A 2,889-nucleotide genomic window follows, 5' to 3' on the forward strand; every position below is an offset into this window, starting at 1 on the left:
TTACTGATATAAAAGCTTGTGTAAGACTATGAAAAGCGTTATAGATCAGTTTGTTGTTTTGAGGCTACATACTCACTTTTTACTCCTAAATCAATATTCTTGTTTTTTTTTTGTTTTTTTTTTTACTTGGCTTTTGTGTTTTTGAGCAAAACGCTAGTTTTCTATTATCCTACAAACATAGGGAAATGTCTCCAGCTGGTATATTTGCACTATTTTTATCGATATATGTTAGATAGGCGGTGAAGTAATAATTTTTGTACGTTTTAACTTTCAGCTTTGCTCTTTACTTCCCTCAGAAAACTACTTCCTTTTTTAATTAATATAATTCAGAAACAACCAAGAATTTGCACGCAGCTAGGCCCACTGAAATGTCTAAATTACACATTGGCATAATCCTCATTTTATTCATTAATTTCAAGTTAAAAGGCGGTAAATCAGCAATTTTAGTTGAATTAAGATGTTCTGATGTGGATTCACATGCATTCAATTCTTCTTTCTTTTATCCTTCATAGACACCAAAATAACTTCATTCCATTCCAGGGTGGTTAAGAAATTTAGGTGTGAATTCTGTTATCCTTCTTGTGATTCTTAGCAGATGCTAAAACATTTGTTCATTCTAGGGTGAAAAAATCGGCCATTTTAATTGGATTAAAGAATTCTGAAGGGAATTCGATTCATTCTTCCCGTTTATCCTTCACAGTCTCACGCACGCTAAACTAACACGTTCCTTCATTCCATTGTAATTTTGATCTGTCTCCTAACTGCAGATTTCTTTGTGCAACGTTTTCCTTCGCTATTCAACCTGATTATTGTTGTTCCTGGTTCCGTGCCTTTTTTACCAGTTCGGAGTCATTAATCATCTTGTGTAGTTTTTCATGCATCATAGGTACTAAAAACGATATGACTACTGCTGGGGGAAAATGACGTAACTTCCGTTCTTAAAATGTATATAAATATGTGACTTCAGTCACATGAACATTTTTTTCAAAATTAAGGCTTGAAACGAATCTTCTCAAACTCGTTACCTATCTAGATCGTTTTTTTTTTCAGGTGAGAAAATCCCAGGGTACCAATTAAAAAAAAATATGGATGCGTTTTCAACAACAAATGTATAAATATATACATACATACATAGGTACATACACAATTGTTCACTTTAAGATATAATAAAAAGATATAAATATACATTTATGCATTAAAAATAACATTTCTGTTTTGATTCATCTAGACATGTACTGAAAGCTTCAACTTAACAGCCTTAGCTGTTCTCTATATATCGCAGTTACGCCATTTAACAGCATCGATAAGACATACCCTTAGCCGTCATGACTTGATGAAATCATGCTAAACTCTTAGCATTTGTTTTTTACTGGCTTTGGAATAATGCAGGCAAATCTTGGTTGTAGCAGTATTACTTACAAAAAGAAAAAACAAAAGGCCCTAGATAAGACGTTTTCTATGTCTAGTTCACCATATTTAGCCAGTTTTGACACTTAGGAAGTGATGCTCGTTGTTACAAAGCAATTCGAACTCTAATCCTCCCGTTTGGGAGGAGAGTCCCATGGCTATATTCTTGTAGTAACTGCAAGTAAAGGATATATTACTGTGTTTGTAGTTACTATATTCACTTAAAAAGTTAACACCGCATATGATAATTTCCTTCCAATACATTTCAAGACTTCGCCTCACCAATCACATTGTATATATTATGGCTCAAGAACAAGCAACTATTATCATACTTGACTCCAGGCAAAAATTATACCTTGTGATTTTTTATTATTTTTGTTGATATGACTAAAAATTCAGGCCGTGGAGAGATTTCAATTAAACCAAAATTAGAACCAAGGGAATCTCAACTGGAAACAAAACTGGTTGCATTGATTTTAATGCCCTATTTTTTTCTATCGTTCAGAAACTAAATTCTTACTCTGCAAAGACTGGTGCTTTTTAGGAATCCTGGTTAGAATGGTGACTTCAATTTTTTTTTTTTTTTTTTTTTTTTTTTTTTTTTTTTTTTTTTTTTTTTTTAATAAAACTGACAAAAAAAAAACGCAACAAAATAATACTTGTTCTCAGTAAAGTGCGAATGGCCTGATGGTCTTTAGGAGGTTTTAGGGAATATTAGCCCTACTCCTATTTGTGGCAGTTCCTGTGGTAGTTACTCCGAAACCAAATAAAACTAAAAAAAATTGATTCATTTTTGTTTCACAGAAATTACTTCACGGAAATATTACATTTAGAACACATCACTGAACTAATTACACTTCAAACTGACCATTTGACAGGCAAACGTGATCATTGTATTGCTGATTCTGGTTTTCTCTTTGCTAGGGACCAGCTAAAAAAAGTACCAATGGCATTTGTGCTTTGTGATCACGGTTGCACTGGTAGCAGGTAGCTAGTAAAGAACGGACCACGGCCCACGCTCTTTAAAAGAAAACTGGCTAGTAAGAAAATTACAGCAAGGAATGCTCTTGCTGGGTGATGTGACTTATAGGCAACACAGCAAACTAGACACAGCTAAAGCCATATCTAGTGTTTTTTTTTCTTCTTTTTTAAAGTAATAGTGCTACAACCATGATTTGCTAGCATTATTCCTAAACCAGCAAAAAAACATTTTACTAGGAATTTAGCATGATTTCATGAAGTAATGATTGCTAAGGGTATTTATTTAAAATTTTCCACACTACACTAAGGCGAATGTTAATCTAAATAAAACGTAAGAGCCCACTTCGCTCTTAACAAGGACAACACTATGGCGCTGCCTATGATTGGCTTATGCCCACCAGATATATTTAAACATTGTACCGAAATCATACACTAGTTTTTACCAATGATTTTCTGAAATCTATCTAGTTTGGAACAGGCGTCTTTATGCCCTTGTACATC

At 33.5% G+C, this 2,889-nt stretch overlaps 1 protein-coding gene across 1 annotated transcript in view; it reads right to left on the minus strand.

Moving 5' to 3' along the window:
* Nucleotides 1–853, minus strand: part of LOC148954568 (uncharacterized) — an 87,539-nt gene extending 86,686 nt beyond the window's left edge. Inside the window, exon 1 of the mRNA XM_089086340.1 lies at nucleotides 840–853. Coding sequence (XP_088942466.1) covers nucleotides 840–853 — 14 coding nt within the window. The remainder of the gene's footprint in view (nucleotides 1–839) is intronic.
* Between the last annotated feature and the right edge of the window lie 2,036 nt (nucleotides 854–2,889).

Source organism: Artemia sp. Qi Xiang Cuo, chromosome 3 (assembly GCF_049724085.1).
Source record: "Artemia sp. Qi Xiang Cuo chromosome 3, ASM4972408v1, whole genome shotgun sequence".
Taxonomy (NCBI): domain Eukaryota; kingdom Metazoa; phylum Arthropoda; class Branchiopoda; order Anostraca; family Artemiidae; genus Artemia; species Artemia sp. Qi Xiang Cuo.